The sequence below is a fragment of the Ochotona curzoniae genome, unplaced genomic scaffold (assembly GCF_017591425.1).
Source record: "Ochotona curzoniae isolate NIBS_2020 unplaced genomic scaffold, NIBS_Ocur_1.0 patch392, whole genome shotgun sequence".
NCBI classification, from domain to species: domain Eukaryota; kingdom Metazoa; phylum Chordata; class Mammalia; order Lagomorpha; family Ochotonidae; genus Ochotona; species Ochotona curzoniae.
The window spans coordinates 103,019-120,661 of NW_024466964.1; the positions used below are offsets into that span (position 1 = coordinate 103,019).

Consider the following 17,643-nt stretch of genomic DNA (forward strand, 5'->3'; position numbering starts at 1 on the left):
TCCATCTGGGTCTCCCACATGAGTGCCAAGGCCCAAGCACTCAGGCCATCTCCTGACATCTTATGTCAGGCACTCAGGGAGCTGGAATGGAAGTGCAGCAATGACAGGAAGTTCCAGCCAGCTAAATGTGGGTCCAGAGGGAGGAGACCCGAAGCCCAGACACAAGGCCTAGTTTCCTCAAAGTGTCCCAGGAGTCGGTACCAGAATCAGGCTCAAGGTTCAAGTCCTAACAATTTCTGGTCTGGGATTCTTCCCACATCACCTGTCTCTCGGTGAAAAAGGAACCCTCGCTTGTGCTGAGAATTCAGGCTTCACATGCTGCCCTTGGCAGAAAGACATAAATGTGTAAAGAAGCATCCAGAAAGGAAAAGATTCAGGGACCACAAAAAATGGCCTCTCAGGCATCCCTGGTAGAGGTGTAGCTGGACAGAACTCTACCAAAAAAGTGACCTCCTGTGTTTCCTATGAGCAGCACAGCAATACAGTTGGGAGTATCAACTCCAGTGAGGCTGCCCTTGGATCCAGGGGGAGGCGTGTTTCAGGGTCTCCATGCCACAGGTGACCCTGGGGTCCACTTCCCCCAACAGGAGAGCCTGGCCCTGGCCTGTGACAACATCCAGAGGATGCGCGCCGACATGGGTGGCACCAACATCCTTTCCCCACTCAAGTGGATCGTCCGGCAGCCGGTGCACCAGGGCCACCCACGGCTCCTCTTCCTCATCACGGACGGCGTTGTCAACAACACCGGGAAGGTGCTGGAGCTGGTGCGCAACCATGCCTTTTCCACCAGGTCAGCCCAGGCTGAGGGCTGAAGGCCTGCTCGCCCACACCCCCACACCCCAGGTCCAAAGAGCAACCCACTCAGTGCAGGGCGGCTCTCTCCTTCACTCTCCATTTGAATCTGAGGCCAGCTCCCAGATGCTCTGTGCCTTTCCCCACCAATGCACTAAAGCAGCCCGTCTCTTCCCCCTGCCCCCAGGTGCTATAGCTTTGGCATTGGACCCAACGTCTGCCACAGGCTGGTGAAAGGCCTAGCGTGTGTGTCCAAGGGGAGTGCTGAGTTCCTGGTGGAGGGGGAGCGGCTGCAACCCAAGGTAGGTGGAAGAGCCCCCAGTTTCTCCCCATGCCTGGAACTTAACAGCCCCAGAGAGATCAGGCAGCAACTCAGGCGGAGCTGGGAGCTGCACCCTGGTGACAATCATTGAGGTAAGACCACAGCTTGGGCAAACCGTTGGCGCCATCCCTGGAGCCCAGGCCACCTGGTCTCTAGCCCCTCCAGCCTCAGCCACTGGATGGCCAGGAAAGAGGCATCTCAGGGAGCCCCCATATTTATGGCAACAGAGTTGTGTTTGGAGTCATTTCTGGCGCATTCCTGTTGACCAAAAGGAGTGGTTCAGAAAACTCCCAAGGACTCAGAAATAGAGGCATTTTCAGTCTACTCACCACTTCCCAAGTATTCAGCACAAGCAAGTCCAGACCCTCCAGGAGGAGCCACAGACTTCCCAGGAGCACAGAAGGGAAGACTGCAGGCCATAAGGCAGGCCCAGCACCGAGAAAGCAAAACCAGGGCCAGCTTGGGCCAGGAGTCCTGCAGTGGAGACTTCCTGTTAGAAAATCTGCCTCCGCTGAGCTTACAGGCTTCCTGGAATGAGTGTGATCAGAGCTCAAAAGCTCCAGCATTGCAGCTGAAAACCATCTCCTAACAGCATTTTTTGCAAAAACACGTGTGGTCCTCCTAAGAGGGAGATTGGAGCACGTGCGTCTGCAGGTGCTGTGCTCTCTGAGTGGCTTATCCCGAGGCCTGTAGTCCATCTGAGGAAACAGCCTGGGTGATACCAACCCACAGCTGTCATTGCTTGAACGCCTACCACATGTTAGATATTTCAAAGTCCATCAGTGCATGTCATCCTAGCTCAGCGCCTCCACTTAAACAGAAGTAGCATGGAGAAAGATAGGGGCCCACGCGTGGACACAAACCTGGGTGCTAGTCACAGCTTCCTTTTGAGCCTCAGATGTGCCCATTTGACATGGGAGGTTTAGGAAAGAGGAGAGCAATGAGTATTTTCCAATTCTGATGTCAGAATTCCAGCAGGGTTTGCCCTGCCAGGCCAGCCACCCGAGGCTGCTGCACCTGCTCCCCCATCAAGCCCCACCCACATGGTCCCCATAGCCCCCACCTGCCCATGTCCGGCTCACACACATTCACCCAGCCTGTGTTCTGCTCCTGCTCAATAGATGATCAAATCTTTGAAGAAGGCAATGGCGCCTGTCTTGAGTGATGTGACAGTGGAGTGGATCTTCCCTGAGACCACCGAAGTCCTGATCTCACCCGTCAGCAGCAGCTCCCTCTTCCCAGGCGAGCGGCTGGTGGGCTATGGCATCGTGTGTGATGCTTCCTTGTACATCTCCAATCCCAGATCTGTAAGTATCCAAGAAACTCCAGGGGTCCCCGGGGGTCCAGAGCCCCTTGCCTACAAGTCATCCATTGCTGTAATCATGGTTCGTGGCATCCTGGAGCTAATCAAGACTGAGTTTGCAGTTGAGGCCAAAGTTGCCAGGCCTTGGGCATTCCATCATAGAGATGCTATTGGAGTGGAGCCCCCAGTCTCACTGTGGGGTCCTCAAGAACCCCTACTGCAGGTCCTCTTGGGAAACTTTTTTAATATGTGGAGCTAAATCTGGATCTGCTGTCCTGAGGGCAAGGCCAAGGAATCTGCATTTAACATATACTTCAGTTCAAGAACAACTGCACTGGGGGTCCTTTCTGTAAACACTCTTGTCGGCTAAGATCTTGAGTAGGTTTGTGGCTTCAGCTATTCACATGAATCATTCTCTTGTATTTGGTGGTAGACGTGAAAGAAAAGCAGTGCACTTTCCAAAGGGAGGTCAGAGTCACGCTAAAACACGGGAAGTGGCCTGAGTCGTTCTTTCCTCACCCATCCGTTCTCTGTGGGAGATCTCCAATCTCCTTTAAAAGATTCCCCATCTTGTTTTTGCTTTTTAAGAAGCAAACTCAGTCTGCAAAAGGATTGGGTAGGTGTGAAATGGGCTTGGTCTATAAGTGAAAGGCACAGACATCATGCTTGATAATAGCAATCACTGAGTTTATAATTCAAGAGGCATTAAGGAGTGGTGAGAGTGTGGCCGGCTGGATAGCATACTGACTAAATCTGGTAGCTCCTTCTTTCCTCTACTGTGTAGAAATATGGGCTCTGTGCTAAATACATTTCCAAATTTTCAAGAGAAATTGGAATTTGATGTGAAAAGCCCAGATTTTTTAATGTTATGGAATGTCTCAAGAACCATGAGCAGGGTCATGGTCCATGCCTTACAGACTGTTCAAGTCCAGCAGGAAGACCATCAACAAATGTTGCTGAAGCTTTTGCACAGGGCAGACCTTCCTGGAGATCTACGAGGTACCAGATCAACAGACCCTGCAACCAGAAGAGACCCAAGTCCCCCAAGCCCCGTCTCCTTTCCTTACCCAGATATCCTTCAGATATTATGGCTGCAAACCTGACCTGCCACAGCCCTCCTGGAAAGCAGTCTAGAAATAATGAGACGTTAGAAACACAAAAATCTCCCATCTTGCAGATGCCACTGCTAGGAATCCAATGCGCAGAAATAAAAGCGATGCTATGGATTCAGGACCAAGAATTAATTATAGCAGTTCTTGGGGTGGTGAATGACCAAAAAATGGTTGACAAGAAGGGATGGCAAGAGAGGTGATGGGGTGTTAGTGTAAGATATTGTACAATTGAATACTAAAAGGAAAGTTTGACACGGGCAATTTCTAAGGTGTTTCAAGTGTGAAGTGTCAGATACCAATACATGCTAACAGCTCGGTACAATTTTTACAAGCCAGAAAAATCCTCGTGTGACTCTGGCACTGAAGTCAATTATATATATATATATATGCATGATGTATGTGTGTATACCATGTATATATATGTTTATATTATGGAGTGTGCTAGAGACAATCTGTGATTCATTATGTTCATTTTGATGACCTGTTTAGAGACAGGAATAGCATTTTTGACATTTTTGAAGAATGACGTCAAGGATTGAGAACGCAAGTGACATAGCTAATAGGGAAAGACAACTCCATTTACCATCTCTTGAGCAGGAATTGGGCTGCATCCCTGCGCTCATGCTCGCCGCTGCCCCATGCGGAGTCCCTCCTGGCATCTGGCCTCAAGCCTCGCCCCCTCTCTCCCCTCCCTCCAGGACAGCAAGCGGCAGCGGTGCAACTCACTGCAGTCCCAAGAGTCCAGCAGCTCGGTCTTCTGCCACTCTCCAGATGAGGGGCCTGGCCCAGACAGCGGCGACTGTGCAAAGAGCGTGGGGGCACCCTTCCACCTGGAGCAGGCCAGGGACACCCGGCTGTTCAGCGGAGACTCCACCCCTCATGCAGGTGCGTCTGCTCTGCTGCCTTGTCCTTGTAGGCAGCGGATGCGAGATCTCTCAGTGTCTCGCCCTCGTCCGCCTCTGTAACTCCTTCAAATCACTCACTCAATAAAATCTTTAAAAAGCAAGCAGAGAAGGGAGGCACCAGGCATAAGCGGGGGGTGTGGGGTGTAACATTCAGGAAGTACATGCTCCTGGCTGCTCATCTCCTCTGCCTAGAATGCGTGGGACCTCCCGAAGGATCAGAGGGCGCGTCGCTGGGAAGATGGAGCCGAGCTACCACGGGCAAGGCTTCGGGGCCCGGGGGATGGGAACAGAAGGGAGTGCAAGTTTCCAAGCAGGAAAGGGACACACAAGTCCCACCCTGTTCCCTCACCCTGATGGCTTCCCCCATCCTCATCTCTACCCCCTGCCCAGGTCTGGACTCCTCCCCACGACGCAGGGCTTACAGCACCAACCAAATCCCCAACCCCAAGCCCTGCCCAAGGGCCATCACGGCCAGTGACCCCACTGTGCCTGCCAGGAGATACCCACTGCGGAAGGCCAAGCTGCAGGACCTCTCTAATCAGCCCACCTCAGATGTTGCCACTGCCGCCGCTGCCTCTGCCACCCGTGGGCAAATCAGTGTGCAGGTACCCACATGCGGCAAGCTGGGGATGAGCCAGGGAGGATGCGGGGAGGGGCCGTGGTTCAGCCACAAGGACAGGGTCTATGCATGGTGCCCACTATGAAGTGAGTCACCACCTTCCTAATTACCATGCCCACTGGTTCAATTCCCAAATGGCCATAATGGCCGGGGCTGGGCCAGGCCAAAGCCAAGAGCCAGAAACTCCATCTGGATCTCCCACAGGGAGATTGTAGGCCATCTTCCACCAATTTCCCAGGCATATTAGCAAGGAACTGGATCAGAAACAGAGAAGCCACGTCTTTAAACTGGCATTCATATGGCGTTGCAAGCAGAAGCTTGGCCCCCTGCACCACAACACTGGGCCCTCCATGAACTGTTTGCAGTCCCCAGTACTGCACTGCACAGAGATAACTATAGCCTGATGTGCTTCCCAGGACTGAATTTCTAAAAGTAGAACTGCTGGGTCCAGGGGGTGGGACACCTTCTTTCTTACTGGAGAAAGCATTGCTCAACTTCATAGCAGTTTATTCTCCTGCCAGACTCCACCAGATACTCCCAGTGAACACGCTGGCTGTCATGAGATATTTAAACAAGTGCCAATCTGCACGAGAGGGGAAAGTGGTAACTTGCTGTAATTTACCTTGCCCTCATTTTATGGGCTGATTGGGGCTCCTCTACCAAGTCCTCCAAGCTGCCTTGCACTTATTATGAAATTTACCGTTCATTCCCACTGACTGGTAAGAGGATTCTCCTTACGATGATCTTGGTCAGGTGTGATGCGTGTGTATTTCCTAGCTGGATTTGTTGTTTGTTCTAGCGCCAGGCCCATACATGAAATCAATAAAGCAGAACAGAGAGATCATACAGAAAACCAGCTTTGCGCAGAAGCAGGGACGGAGGTGGGAGGCTGATTAGTCACCGTGACTCAGGGGATAATCTGTTTTCAATAAACTGTGGACATTTGTGCCACTCAGAAAAGCAGGGGAAACCCGGCTGCTAGCTCCTCCTGCTGAGACAGATTTCATGTGAATCCAAGACCTGAATCCCCAGACAACACTAAAAGCACAGGCACCCAAAAAAAAAAAAAAATCTAGATTTTTGAATGGAAAAGACCTTTGAGGCATGACAGATGGGGAAAATTGATCATTTTAACCACACATCAAAAAGCTTTATGACCAATTTTATTTTAAAAAGTGGTTTTTGACTTATCCGTGGTTTGTGTTTTTGCGTGGTTTCTGAAGCTTGGAGATCAGCCCATGGCTGGAGATGGTTTTTGCTGGCATTTCTCATGGGTGTCGGAGCCCAGGCCTTGTGCTATTGGGCACCGGAGGGGCAGTGTCCTGAAGTTCTAGGGGTGGTAGGAAGAAGCACCATATCTGTCACCTTGGCCTCTGACTCCCAATCTCGCACCCCTCTAGCCCTTGCCAAGCGCTGGCCAAGACAGGAACCAGGTCCCCAAACTCCACGGCCCTGGGGCCCGTAGGCCCTCTCTGCTGCCCCAAGCCTGCCAGCCCCTCCAGCCCTCCAACCAGGATGCTCAGGCCTGGAGTCCCCTGGGAGAACAGGATCAAGGCTCCAGCCAGAAGGCTGCGTCAGACCCCTGCAGTCCCAGGGAGCTAGGTAAGCACCTGCTGGGACCACTGCCAGCCAAGGGGACACTCTTGGCTATAACCCAACTTCACTAGACAAATGGGGAACCCAGACCTGTGTCCAGGTCCCTGAGGGTCCCCAGTGGCCAGCCCCTCCCTGACACCCTCATCCACTCCATTCAACCTGCCTGGGTGGCCTGGGAGGCTGCTTCCACCCCATCCTTGCTGCCCCCACCCAAGGCTCTGGGTTCCCAGGAGGTGGACCTGCCCCTCCCTTGGGGACAAGCCCATGACACCCCCAACTGGCCTAGGAAAGGGATTTATGATCCCTGGGGGGGTAGGGGCTGATCGTGCTTTGGGGTGAATTTACCTGTGGGAGGGATGGAGCCACCACCCCCGCCCCTGTGTGCCTTCCAGGCAGGCAGCCTATCCCCAGTTCAGCGCAAGGCCCTCTTCTCTCTTGGCCGGCAGAGCCTTCCCGTCACTCCTCCACCTTGGAGACAGAGACATCCTCGGACTGGGAGCCCCCGGCTGAGTCGGAAAAGCCCACCAGTCCTGGAAGATCCACCACCCCTCGCCCGGTGCTGGGCAAGGCCCTGGTCAGAGGTCTGCGTGATAGCCAGCACCTGCAATGGGAGGTGAGCTTCGAACTGGGGCCCCCTGGCCCGGCGCGAGGCAGTGGGCGCGACAACGACCTGTGGAGCGAGACCTTCCACCACCTGGCAGCCCGTGCCATCATCCGTGACTTCGAGCAGCTGGCGGAGCGCGAAGGCGAGATCGAGCAGGGTGAGCGCCCCGACCCTTGCCACTCTCGTGGTTCTACCCAGTGCCCACTCACAGCCCGGACCGTCCCTACACACACACATACCTGCGGACCCTGGCCCCTCCTCACAGCACCCTCAGAGCCTGCCCACTGCCCACTCTGCAGGGTGAGAGTTCATTCCTACTCCACTGATCAGCTCCTCCTCTGACTCCCACCACCCCACCACCCTGGCACCTGGAGTCCTGCCTCTCACCTCCCCCGCCCCAACACACACACACATCCATGCCTCCTACTTCCCCCTGGGGATCCCTCCTCTGTGCTTCCAACTCCTTTCCCCTCCCCTCCCAGGGCTTGCCGTTCCTCTGCCAGTCCCACTGTGGGTCTCTGGAGACTGAACAGTGGCAAGCCCTGACTCCCACCCCATCAGCACAAGAGCCAACCAGATGGTATAGGTCCAGATCCCCATGGCAACTGGGGGGACAGGCTCCCCAACAAGCTGTTAGACACAGCTGAAGGTCACCGGGAACACAGCTACCCCCTCAGCCCTGGGCGCTTGACACCAACAACCCCACAATTGAGTGCACCTGCCCAGGCCTGGGTTCCAAAAACTGTCTCATCGGGGTGCTGGGTGAGCCAAGCTGGGCACATGCAGCACCTTGGAGGAAGGTGCCGGATAGGGAAGGTCTCGTTTTCCTACAGCATCGTCCCATATTTAATACATTCTTCTTTTCTACATCGGCAGCTCATCTGACCGGTTCCAAAGCACCTGCCAATCCTTCTTGCCTGTTCCCCACACCCACCCCCAGACTGCCTGTCTTATGGGTCTCCATTACCATGCCCTTTAATTTGACGGATTCTTTCCTGTGTTTGCTTAGCAAGCTGCCAGCCAAAAGCAGAGAACGCTGACCAGGTCCTGCCTTTAGCTGCTGGAGGAGTTCCTGAGTCCTAACCATGACCCCTGCCTCTCCCCTGCCCCGCCAGGGTCCAACCGCCGCTATCAGGTGAATGCCGTGCACACCAGCAAGGCATGCAATGTCATCAGCAAATACACAGCCTTTGTGCCCGTGGACTTGAGCAAGAGTCGGTACCTCCCCACCGTGGTGGAATACCCCAATGCTGGTAAGGCAAGCCGCTGGCTGGGGCACTCCTAGGAGCCACACAGGCTTTCTGAGCCACAGGAGGAGGACAACTGTGATTTGGGGGCGGGGGATGGAATGAGTGTCACAGATCTGCAGGATAGGCTACAAGATGGGCCAAGAGGCTGAAAGGCCCTAAGCAGGAAGTCACCCTTTTGAGGGGCCCCATCCCCTCTGTGAAGCCACCTCACCCTTTCCCCGTCACATCAAAATGACTTTGTTGTAGTTTTCCCAATTGCAACAATGATATGCACTCATTGTAGAGGATTCCAAAATGTAACAGCACACAACGAAGAATGGGATGGGATGGGATGGGATGGGATGGGATGGGATGGGATGGGATGGGATGGGATAGAATAGAATAGAATAGAATAGAATAGAATAGAATAGAATAGAATAGAATAGAATAGAATAGAATAGAATAGAATAGAATAGAATAGAATAGAAAAAAGACAAAACACCTGGGAGCCCAGTCACCCAGGAATGAGCACTAACTACCCCCTGGTTGTGACCATCTTTCTAGATTTCCGTCTGTGGATATATCTACATGTAAAGCAATCAAATGTCACAGGCCCACAATTACACCAATGTGTGCCATGCTTTACAAATATGGGTGTGAAAAATAGTCTCTATTTGATTCCGTTTAACAGCATAGTGTGATCCTTTTAACAGCATAGAGGGTCTCCCTTATCATGGTAGGTCCAAGGCATTTGTGTATTTTCCAGGTTATCTAACCCTGAGCGCTGCTCTGCCAAGTCGGTACTGCCATCACTCCCATTCTGTAGGTGGGAACTGGAGGCAGAAGTGAGCTAAGTAACTCTGCTGAGGCTCCCCAGGGGCCTGGGTCAAGTCTGTTTTCTTTTCCGAGATTTATTTATCGGAAAGGCAGAGTTAGAAAGAAAAAGGAAGCAGCATGTTAAGTGTGGCCCAGGACACCAGCACTGGGCCAGAGGTTTCTAAAAGCAGAAAGGAAAAGAAAGGAGAGTCCCTATCCAGAAAGCCACACTGCTTCCTGAACAGCGTCGGGGGCAGCCTCACCCTGTCCAGGGGAGTGTCATCCCCACTGCCCAACGAAGGGACCCAAGGCTCAGAATGGCCAGCGCCTCATCCCATTGGTAAAAGATGAGGCTGGGTTGCAAGGCCAAAGGTCAGGTTGCATGATGCCTTTGGATCATTCAAGCATTGGAGCCAGAAGCATTCCTGCCAGCTCTGAGAGGAGGCAAAGGCCTGGTCCACCTATGGGTCCAACTAAGTCTTCTCCCTGTCCTCCCCAAAGGGGTGGGCTTGCGGATGCTCAGCTCTCGGGTCCTGACTCGACAGTGGAAAGGCACCTCTGCGGGCTTCGGACGGTCCCAGGCCACGCTCAAAGAGGACTCGGCAGCAGGAGATGGCAAATTCCATGTCCCAAGTAAGAGCCACCTGAGGCGCATGCAGAGTATGGGCCCTGGCAGTCACCCTGCCCTCATATTCAATACTGGAGAGACCTTGCTGGGCCTGCGCTCCGGGTGCATGGGCAGGGCCAGAGCAAGGCCAGGCCTACTCAGGGTTCAGCAGACCCATGAGTATCGTGAGGAATGCAGCACCCACCACCCCCACCCCTGGCTTTGCCCCCGCTCCTCTACGAAGTCTGCAGATCCCAGTAACGGGTCCCTGCCTCCAGCCCCTGAGTCCCCAAGGACCCTGAACAACAAGGGACTGAGCAAAGCACAGAAAGCCCAGCACACCTGTTCGTGTGCCACCAGCTGCTGGTCGGGCCTTCCAACAGCTTCCTTTCAATCCTCTCCAGGACCTTCATATGTCCTTGACCTTCATGTAACCTTTCACAGGTTTGCAAGATGGTATTCAACTCTCTCCCACCTTAAGCTAGCATGGGAGCCCAGAGTTCACTGAGCCACCATCCCAGGCCCCCAGACCATGAGCACTTGTTACCTGTGGTCACAGCAGGTGTTCCCAGACCCTCATGGGTTTTAAACAGAAAGTCAGAGGCAGAGTTCTTCAAAAGCAAGATGTCTTGCCAACTCCTCATCCCTCTGGGACCCCAGACTCAGAGGATGCTGCTCAGCCCCTGTGTCAAGCCGAGATGCTAGGCTACAGGCTGTTCCTCTCTGCCCTTCTCCACAGCTTGGCTCTCAGAGGCCACGGCTTCCCCCAAAACCCCAGATCCCTCTGTCTTACGCCTCAGGGTGTCTCAGATCCATGCCTCAGGGTGTCTGATTTCCAAACCCTTACCCTCCCCTACAACTCTCCCTCCCTGAGGGAGACCACAGATCAGGCGGAGAGTTAGATGGGTGGCGGCCCTTGCTCCCCTTCCCCGGGGCTCCCCACTACCAGCCTGAGAGGTGAGCAGAGCGAGGCTCTGAGCTGATGGTGGTGATGGAGCCAGGGCTTGAACTCGGACATACTCAGTCCAGAGTCCCCAAGGCATCCACATCCCATCTGCCTCCATCACTCGGGCTCTAGCCCACTCCTGAGCTGGGAGTTTGGGACAACATACTGGGCTCCATTCAGCCCTGGCAAAGCCAGGGTTTTACTGAGGGTTTACTGAGCCTGCTGGTGCTGGAAGCTTCCTCTAGAACGTAGTCACTCCCTCCTCCAGCATGGGCCACCTCCTCCTCCAGCACAGACCACCCCCTCCTTCAGCACATAATCCCTCCCTCCTAAGTAGCCTGCCCCATCCCTTTCTAGCCCTGGAAAGGACGACCCTAGGAATAACCCCTTTGATGACACATTTCCAACTAAAGAGGTGTGGTTGTTATCCCCATTTCACAGATGGGGAAGGTGAGGTCCAGAGGCCTCTACCGAATAAGTACCATGTGCTGGTGTCCCTGGGCCCCTTCTCAGCAAGGCTTTGCCCTGGAGACACCCCCTTTGCCTCCTGACCTGTGAGCTCCCAGGAGCCCCCAGTGGTTCCTGCTTAACACTGGGTCTTGGTGAGCATCTAGCCAGGCACCAAACACTGCCCACTGTCTGTGCATCATGTTGTTTAATTCTCACAACAGCATTGTGAGACAGGCACCAAGATCCCTAGCGTGCAGGCGAAACTGACAAGGAAGTGACTTTGCTGAGGCCCCACAGCTCCTCGGTGGGCAGACCACAGTTCTGTGTTGGGAAGGTGGAGACGGGAATTCGGCCCATGAGAGCTGGTAGGGAGGAGGAAAGGCCGGGGTCAGCCCTCACTTGTTGTCTCCCTCCTCCGTCATAGGCAGGGAGGAGAGCCCAGGAGTGACCATTAGAGAGATCCTGTCCCCTAGCCGCGAGAAGCACACGGCCTTGGAAGGTGAGTGGCAGCCAGCCCTGTTCCTCATCCTGATTTAAAGGGTGACAGCGACCAATCCAGAAAAGACTTGTTCCCAACTTGAAGATGAAGGGTAAAGTGACTCACAGAAGTCTCCCTACATACATCTTGGTGACAGAGCAGGGCCTAAGTCAGGCCTCCTAGTGTCCAGAGAGGGGCCACTCTGGGCCCGACCCCACTGTGCCTGGAGTCCCCCAGCAACATGCCACAGACTCACTCAGTGTCCCCACTTAGTAATAAAGGGATTAACATAAACTTAGCACTGTCCCCATAAGGTCCCAGAATTAACCTGCCGAGGAAACTTGCAGTCAGTGGTTCCACCCCTCCCCATGCCAACCAAGTCACAAACAGCCCAGCAGCCTAGGGACTGGCTCCTGTTCCTAGTGACACAGGGATGCAGGCAAGCCCTGCCCCGAGGTCTGTCCCCACTCCCACGGGGACAGGTCACTGTCAGGCCTCAGGTCTGATTCCTGTGGTTCTCTAGGGTCCGTGCGCAACCTGCCTCCTGATTCCCTCTCTTCCATCAAGGCCTCAGACGCAGTTTTTGGATCCAGGTAAGCAGATTTCCAGCAAGGGGTATCCCGCTGAGGTCCACCGTCCTGGGACTGTCCCCTCAGACAGGTACTATAAAGGCCCCACTGTAGCCAACGCTGCCTCCCAGATCTTGCCCTGCCTAACACACCAGGTCCACCTCCGTCCCCCACTTCCTACAGTCTCCTAACCACATGTGCCCCCGGGAGGGTCGTACACAAGCATGACCGCTGGGCTGAGCAAGACCTGGTATCCAAGGTGGTCGCAGGAAGACCCACCCTCACAGAGCCACCTGCAGCCGATGCTCCCCCATCCCATCCTGCCCAGCCGCCAAGGAACAGAAGGGTGGAGGATGCCACTGCTTGGACCCCTTCCTGGCCCTGACGTTCTGAGGCGGCTGGGCAGGCCCTAAGGGGAGAGCTAATCGGAGACACCTGACCCTCCCCGCCCCCAACAGGCTGAATCTCAACAAGACCAAGCTGTTGACACGGGCAGCCAAAGGCTTCCTGGGCAAGCCACTGGCCAGGACTCCTGAGGTGGCCTCGGGCAGCCGGAGCTCTGACTACATCCCGCTGGTGAGTGCGCCCCCATGCGGCCCACAGGGCAGCAGGGCCTCTCTGTGAGTGCCCCCTGCCCGGAAGGAGGAAGCCCTTAGCCTGAGCCCAGACTCCCACAGCTGCCTGCCACGGACGGCCCCAGTCAGCAGGGCAGAGGGCATAGGCCTGAATCTTCCTTGCCCTGGGCACTTGGGACTTGCTAGAGGCCACAGCTAACACCACAGCTATTCTTTGCAATCTACTGCATTTGCCTTTTAAAAAAATCTCCAGGCTGTTTGCTTTGTATGCCACATTGTCCATGTGTGTATGTGTGGCAAGCTGGCAGTGACTCCCAAGCAAGCACAACGAACATCCTGGGGTCGGTGGGGGGAGGTCCATGCTGCGGTAAGCGAGCGGCACCACAAACACCCCAGCAAGAACAGGTACCAAGGCCTGCAGACAAGCAGAAGAGACGGGTCAGGCCACCAAGGGAATTGTGGATCAGAGGGTACTCAGGAAAGGGGCACCCTTAAGCATCGCTGCACACCCACGTAGTGTCCCCTGGGCTTCCAAGTGCACACGGCCACATTCACTCTGGCAAGCGCTGAGTCAGGCTCAGTGGTAGTGGAGGCAACGCTGAGCCAAACGCATGTGGTCCAGGCACTCATGGGGCTGAATGTCTGCAAGGACCCACACAGGGAGCCAGGCAGTGCTCATCCCAGGGAGCTGCAGGCAGGATCAGTGGGGGAGTGCAGGGGTGGGAGACACCCAGGTCAGCTTAGAGGTGCATAGGGGCAGGGGATGGCCAAACAGGGCATCCTAAGGAAACTAATGCTTGTGGCAAGCCCTGACAGCTGGCCAAGGGCCTGGGCAGGGGGAGGGGAAGGCTAGACAGCTGGAGCCACAAGGCTGATTGCTAAAGGACAACGGCAGACCACGGCTGTAAAGATCGCATTTATGCTAAGCAAATCTCAAAGCCACTGACTTGACTCCAAAAAGCACAGAGCTCTACCTGACACAGCCTGCTCTGACAGTCTGGGGGTACAGGACAGGTAGACTGGGTGAGAGTGGGATGAAGAGGCGGGGACACCACCGTGAGGAGGCACTGGGTGGATGACAGAGCTGCAGGGGCCCAAGGAGACTTGGAAGCTGATTGGTGCTGAGACAGGAAGGGGCGGGGCAGCGGGGATGGAGCTGCTTCCTGGGCCCAGGCAGCCTAGGTGAGTGTGGGAGGCGAGCACGTGGGCTGTGTGGGTGTGAGGGCTCCAGGGACTGCCCCCGGGAAGCCCACTGAGGGCTCCTCCACACACAGGTGTCTCTGCAGCTGGCCTCCGGAGCCTTCCTGCTCAACCAAGCCTTCTGCGAGGCCATCCAGATCCCTATGGAGAAGCTCAAATGGGCCTCGCCCTTCACCTGCCACCGTGTGTCATTCACGGCCCGCCAGGCAGAGCCCGAGGCCCGTGGCTCCCAGCCGTGCACCCCAGCACAGCACCCCACATGCACCAGCATCTCCCTAGATCCCTTAGCTGAGGGCCGGCCGGCCTTGGAGCCCGGGGCGATGGTGGAGCACACAGGAAAGCTGTGGGCCACCGTGGTGGGGCTGGCCTGGCTGGAACACAGCTCTGCCTCCTACTTCATCGAATGGGAGCTGGTGGCAGCCAAAGCTGACCGGTGGCTGGAGCAGCAGGAGGTACCTGAAGGCCGCTCTCGGGGCACACTCAGGGCCGCCGCCCGCCAGCTCTTCGTGCTTCTGCGGCACTGGGATGAAAACCTGGAGTTCAACCTGCTCTGCTACAACCCGAGCTACGTGTAGTGGTGGTGGGGCCCAGGGCGGTAGGCGAGCGACAAGGGGCCTTTGCGGCCCACAGCAAGGAACTAGGAGAAGCTGTAGCTGATACATCGGCTGTTTAAAAGAGCCCTGGACTAGCAGATGGGAGGCTGGGTTCAGTGCTCTTTGCTATCAACTTTGCTAGCTCTGCCACCGTAGGCCAGCTCCTGCCCCCTATGTGGGCCCCAGTCTATAAAACAAGAAAGTGAGATGAACGTGTCAGACTAGACCTCTGCGCCCAGGCCTGGGGCTTCCAGCTACTGTGGGTGGTGAGAGAAGACAGAGGAAGACCATGTGGGCACCACTCGGCAGCACTGGGGATGCCCTTTTCAGTCCAAGAGTGCCTGGGCAAGCCCAGTACCTACCAGTACCCAGCAGGCCGGCTCCGCATGGGAGGCCCCCTCCATGAGTGCCTGGACTCTTAGCGCCATGCTGCCAGCCTTCAGACCATCCCATACCCACATGCAAAAATGTCCCCACTCCTCCCACCCAGCAGTCCATCTTAGTGTTGGCTTGCATGCCAGCTACAGCTTCCTGCCAGAGCAGAGTGGGTGGCAGCACTGCTGAGAGACCCCGTGAGCCCAGGTGCTAAACTTAAGCTGTGCCCCGGGCACACCTAGTCTGAGAAAAAGGGACAGTGGAGAGATCCACAGCACCTGTGATGATCCGCACGCAGGAACTGGGGAAGGCAACCCCATGTGCCTATGCTGAGGCTCCAGAGAGGCACCTGCGTGAGCCTTGCATGCTGGGATAATGGGGTCCTGCTCAGTTATAGCACAGTGTTGAGGAGAGCAGCTGCCTGGGCACCGGAGAACTGGGCATGGATGCAGTGCCCCTGGGGGCAGCAGCTTGGGCATGGAGCACGATTTGCTCGATATCATGAACAGATCTGGAAGTTCCAAAGTAGAAGTGAGTCCCCAGGGGCTTCCCTCCTGCAGCCCCACTCTCTGACCCCTGCATGGAGATCTGGCTCCCCCATTACCAGGGCCACAATGTCCAACCACAGAGTCCCCTGGAGGTGGGTGTGGACCTCACCAGCTTGGCATCCCAGACTGAATCTGTGCCCCTTTTCTCCATGGCCTCACCTGATCAAATTCTCCTTCTGGGAATGTCCCATCGCCCTGGCATGGAGCCCACATCCATGGCCTTCCCCCCTCTGTGTCCCCCCGCACTTCAGGGAGACCTTGACAGTCCCTGTTCATCAGACCAATATGCAGAGGCCTAGTGAGCTCTGGTGCAAGTCCAGATCTGGAAAGGTCCATTCTACAGCAGGGGCTAGGGACAAGGGAAAGGAGACACCTGTTTCCCATAGCCCAGCGCCCTGCATCCAACATCCTATTGTGCTGTGAAACCTCCCCGGGAGGGGGTACGGGGAGGGGAGGTGGCTGTACAGCCCCACTGGAAACTTGGTTAAAGACCACAGCTGCTCAGACTGCTGGGCTCAGGGGCAAGCGCACAGCCAGGCAGGGTCCAGCCCTGTGGCCATCTACTAGCCCAGGAGAGTGCAGGATGTGGGGTATTAGCTCAAGGCTGGTGCTCAACTTGGGGAGGCCAAGGTTTTAGGGCTCTCACTTGAGGCCCCTAGGAGGTAATAGGAGAGCACGTCCTACCCCTGCAAGGCCCACGCTGCAGTCCAAAGTCCCCGCTTGGAGGTGAGGCTGGGCAGGGCACATGGCATCCACTTCCCAGCCCACCACACACAGACAGCCCATTGAGTGAGGCCCAGTCCCGGTGTGAAGTTGAGAAGTGACTTTCCCTTGTTGGCCACCCAGGAGCTGGGGACTTCCTTCTGCTCCGACATCCCCAGGGTTCTCTGCTCCAGAGACACCACCCTCTTAGCAAACATGAATTTGCTCTGATGCTGTGCGTGACCTTGAAGAAGTCATGTGTGTCCCCTGGTTTGAACAAGACCAGGTTTGAACGGGGCTGTGCAGCCCCATTCCCACCCTACCCCCGCCAGCTGGATTCTGGATCAGCAGGCCTCAGTATGGACAAAAGCCAGGGCTTGAGGCTGCGCAGCCCCTGTCCAATGCAGAGCCCAGGTTCCCCCAGAAGCCTGCTGGGAATCATGGAGAAATCCCTGCAACACTCCTTGGCCCCTGCCCCTGTGGTGGCCACTGCAGCCCAGCTTATATTTGATTTAAAGATTTATTTCAAAGTCAGAGTGACATGGAAAGAAGGAGAGACGGGAGAGAGATCTCTCGCCTCAATGTCCAGAGCTGCGCCAGCCTGAAACCAAGAGCCAACAGCTCCATCTGGGTCTCCCACGTGGGTGGCAGGGATCTGAGCACTTGGACCATCTTCTGCCACTTTCCCAGGAGCATTCAGAGGGAGTTGGATAGAAAATGGAACAGCCAGGACTCGAACTGTTGCTCCCAATGTGGGATCCTGGCATTGGAATGGCTGCCTCACCCACTGGACCACAACTCTGGCCCCATGCTCTGCTCGCGTTTGATCTCCACAGTCCCCCGTCCCACATCCAGCACCGAAAGTAAAAAGGGACATTCTCCTTGATAGCAAATGCTCCGAGGACTCCTCCAGGACCTCAGATAAAAGACACCTTCAACAGAACTGCAGCAGAGTTGAGATGGCTCAGAGAGAGCCAGCCTTCTGGGACCAGGAGTGCCAGCGTCGGGCCTGAGGGTCAGGCTCCACTACAAAGCTCAAGTCGCTTCCACGAGGTTCTCAAGCTGGAGGTACCTAGCGCTGGCTTCCGGTCTAAGGTGGACTGGTGTGGCCTACGGTAGAACAAGCCAGTTTAAGGTGGTAAGCAGCTGGGAAGGGTCGTGATGTCCCTCTTCTCTGGCAGGAAGACTCCGGGCCCCCTGTGGTGCTCCTGACTCCACGGCCAGTGTGCAGGTGACTTGTGGCAAGTTGTTTGCCTGCCGTTTTGTGGGTGGATGAGATCCCATTCGATCCAGTGCTGCAGG

General features: G+C 55.6%; 1 protein-coding gene across 1 annotated transcript in view; it reads left to right on the forward strand.

Annotated features, from left to right (window-relative positions):
* Nucleotides 1–14,698, forward strand: part of LOC121167579 (von Willebrand factor A domain-containing protein 5B1-like) — a 30,870-nt gene extending 16,172 nt beyond the window's left edge. Inside the window, exons 9-21 of the mRNA XM_040997065.1 lie at nucleotides 588–790; nucleotides 980–1,094; nucleotides 2,236–2,421; nucleotides 4,228–4,414; nucleotides 4,825–5,039; nucleotides 6,454–6,655; nucleotides 7,096–7,410; nucleotides 8,369–8,506; nucleotides 9,800–9,931; nucleotides 11,726–11,800; nucleotides 12,303–12,372; nucleotides 12,807–12,924; nucleotides 14,198–14,698. Of these exons, the coding sequence (XP_040852999.1) occupies nucleotides 588–790; nucleotides 980–1,094; nucleotides 2,236–2,421; nucleotides 4,228–4,414; nucleotides 4,825–5,039; nucleotides 6,454–6,655; nucleotides 7,096–7,410; nucleotides 8,369–8,506; nucleotides 9,800–9,931; nucleotides 11,726–11,800; nucleotides 12,303–12,372; nucleotides 12,807–12,924; nucleotides 14,198–14,698 (2,457 nt within the window). The remainder of the gene's footprint in view (nucleotides 1–587; nucleotides 791–979; nucleotides 1,095–2,235; nucleotides 2,422–4,227; nucleotides 4,415–4,824; nucleotides 5,040–6,453; nucleotides 6,656–7,095; nucleotides 7,411–8,368; nucleotides 8,507–9,799; nucleotides 9,932–11,725; nucleotides 11,801–12,302; nucleotides 12,373–12,806; nucleotides 12,925–14,197) is intronic.
* The last annotated feature ends 2,945 nt before the right edge of the window (nucleotides 14,699–17,643 follow it).